The following is a 3,095-nucleotide window of genomic DNA, read 5'->3' as shown; positions in this document are numbered from 1 at the left end:
CAACGTTTTTGAGGGAACGAATGAAAGTAGACGAACTGGCGAGACGGTGGGAGAGGATACGATTGTCTACGGATGAGAATGAATGCTTCCATGTGAAAGAATAGAATCTCAAGAATATTAGCAGAAAAGGAAAACACTGCATTGTGGGTAAAGCTCTAACCGAGAAGAATGTTAATACCGAGGGATTCAGAGAAACAATGTCCCAAGTGTGGAGGCTTGAGGGATGGGTTAGCTTTAAGGATCTCGGAGACCAGAGCTTTTTGATCGAGTTTCAGAACAGAGAAGATAAAGACAAAGTGCTGAGTGGAAGACCATGGTTTTATTATAGAAGCCTGCTAACGTTACAAGAGTTGGATGGCACGGAGTCCATAAATGGTCTGAAGTTCAAGTATGAACCCTTTTGGGTCCACCTTCATAACTTGCCTTTAGACACAATGACAGAAGAAGTAGGAGAAGAGCTAGGGGCCTCCATCGGGCATGTCATCAGAGTAGAGATCGAGACAGATGGTCGTGCATGGGGAAGATGTCTACGGGTTAGAGTTGCAGTAAACCTCCACAGACCTCTTTTAAGGGGAAAATGGTTGTTTTTTAACAACCAAAAAATCTAGATCTCCTTTAAGTATGAGAGGTTGCAAAACTTCTATTTCCAGTGTGGTACGTTATTTCATAAGGGGAAAAACTGTATAAGGCAGTGCTATGAACAACAAGGTATTGAGCTAGAACACCAGCAGTTGGTGCATGGCTCAAAGCTCAGCCTATGCACAATAGTATCTCCAATGGGCGCAGGTACGGCGGCACTAAGGGTGGTAACCAGCATCGACAGCAGCAGGGAGTCTATGAGCACGATGTAGAGGAGAAGTCTAGGCCAGAAAGCCATGCTATCAAACAGGAATTTGGCGCCAAAACAAGATATGACTAAACAGGAAAGTCAGGAAAAAGTCCACGGAGTTAGTAGAAAGCAGGAAGATATGGGCGTGAAACTGACCAATGGGAAAGTAACTGGACATACGGATGAACCTCACATCACGAGACAGCTGGACAGTCAAACTTTTAGGGATCAGGAACCAGAACACATACACGAGGTAATCTCTCTGAAAATTGAATCGGAGATGCAAAATTCTTCCTTCCTATCTAGCATGGAACTGGACCTTATCTCAACTGAAGAGCCAAATGGTGGTCAGACTGTAGTAGGAAACAATTTAAATGAAAATAACAAGGAACTAACTACCATTGGAGGAACAGTAGAAGGTATCTTGCATGACAAAAGAACAAAAAAGTAGTTAGTTAAAGGGACTGAGAAAACACAAGGAAAGAAGTGGAAAAGGCTTGCTAGAGGGGGTCTAAACCAAGATGAAGGAGGAGGGGGTGGTGGCTTTGGAAGATGTAACAAATTTCCCTCTCAAGTGTCAAACCAGAAGTAGTCGAAAAAGAAAAACTATAGTGAGTAATGTTAATCCAAGACGCCAAAAGAGGAAGAATGTTTCCATGGAGAACAACAACACAATGGCAGAGGCTGGTTTCTAGCCCTGCCAAAGACAATGAGCCTCTTAGTGTGGAACTACCGAGGGCTTGGGAACCCTCGGTCAGTTAGGATCCTTAGCAAACTTGTTAAGGAAAAGGGCCCACTCTTAGTTTTCCTGGTGGAAAATAAGTGTAGTAAACAAAGGATGGAGGTAGTCAGGAGATCTTTGAAGATGGATGGATGTTTTGATGTTGAAAGTGTTGGAATGAGTGGAGGTATTGCTTTGCTGTGGAAGGAAGAATGGGAGGTCCAAGTGGTTAGCTATACCAGGTGGCATGTTAGTGCAGTGGTTAAGGAAGAGCTCTATGACAGAACATGGCATTTCACTGGGTTTTATGGCCATCCCGAGACAGCCAAAAGAAAGAGTAGTTGGCAGCTACTTGAGATGTTAAAGCCTCAATCATTTGTGGCTTGGTTATGTGCAGGAGATTTCAACGAAGTGTTGCATCAAAAAGAAAAGCAAGGAGCATCCAGTAGACCATACAACCAAATTGAAGCATTTAGACAAGCTGTTGAGAGATGTGGGCTCTATGATGTGCATCACCTGGGACAACACTTTACCTGGTCAAATAACATAAGGGGTAAGGAATTTACCAAGGAAAGAATAGACAGGGCTATGGCTAACAAGGAGTGGAAAGAACTCTTCAGAGGTGCAACATGTACTGCACTAGCAGCAGTAAAATCAGACCACTCCCCTCTCTACATAAACAAACAGTCCCCAAACCAAAGTAGGAAAAGGTGGAGTCCAGGATTTAGGTATGAAGCTGCGTGGGATCTACATGAAGACTGTCATAATATAGTGGCAAATGGATGGAAGAGTACCAGACCAGCTGGTCTCTCAGGCTGCACAATGAGGCACAGATTGGAAACATGCCAAAGGGCCCTACAGTAGTTGAGGAAAAGAACAAAGCAGGATAACCATAAGCACGATGCAGAGACTTTACAAAGAATACGCCACCTTCAAAACAATGGTACTGGCTCCCATATAACAGAAATGCAATAGCTCCAGAGGAGAGTACAATCATCCCTGGCTGCAGAAGATGTGAAGTGGCGTCAGAGGGCAAAACAACACTGGCTAAGACTTGGTGACAGGAACACACACTTCTTCCATCAGCAGGCCTCTCAGAGAAGAAGAACCAACACAGTTAGAAGCATTGAGGACCAACAAGGGAGAGTAATTGCTAACCAGGCAGGAATAGGTGAAGTGTTCACAGGTTATTTCTCTACATTATTTTTCACCTCTTGTCCCACTAGTTTTGATGAATGCTTGCATGCCATGGAGTCAAAATTAACAGGAGATATGAAGTCTTGGCTCTCTAAGCCATTCACCAGAGAGGAAGTCAGAGGTGTTGTGTTTTAGATGAATCCATTAGGGTCACCTGGACCTGATGGTTTCTTAACTCATTTTTATCAAAAACATTGGGAAGTGGTGGGAGAGGAAGTATACTCTTATGCACTCGAAGTCCTAAACTGTAGTAGGTCCCTCCAAGATGTTAATGACACTTATATATCCCTAATTCCCAAAGTGAAAAACCCCAAGAGAGTAGCTGAGTTAAGACCAATAAGTCTTTGT

At 43.5% G+C, this 3,095-nt stretch overlaps 1 protein-coding gene across 1 annotated transcript; it reads left to right on the top strand.

The window, feature by feature from the left end:
* The first annotated feature begins 1,538 nt into the window (after positions 1 to 1,538).
* LOC122296220 lies at positions 1,539 to 2,414 on the top strand. The gene has a single exon (XM_043105785.1). It carries the CDS (start codon positions 1,539 to 1,541, stop codon positions 2,412 to 2,414), a length of 876 nt encoding a protein of 291 aa, XP_042961719.1.
* The last annotated feature ends 681 nt before the right edge of the window (positions 2,415 to 3,095 follow it).

Source organism: Carya illinoinensis, chromosome 1, assembly GCF_018687715.1.
Source record: "Carya illinoinensis cultivar Pawnee chromosome 1, C.illinoinensisPawnee_v1, whole genome shotgun sequence".
Lineage (NCBI taxonomy): Eukaryota > Viridiplantae > Streptophyta > Magnoliopsida > Fagales > Juglandaceae > Carya > Carya illinoinensis.
The sequence above is the reverse complement of the archived record's forward strand: the minus strand, read 5'-3'. Positions and strand labels throughout refer to the sequence as shown.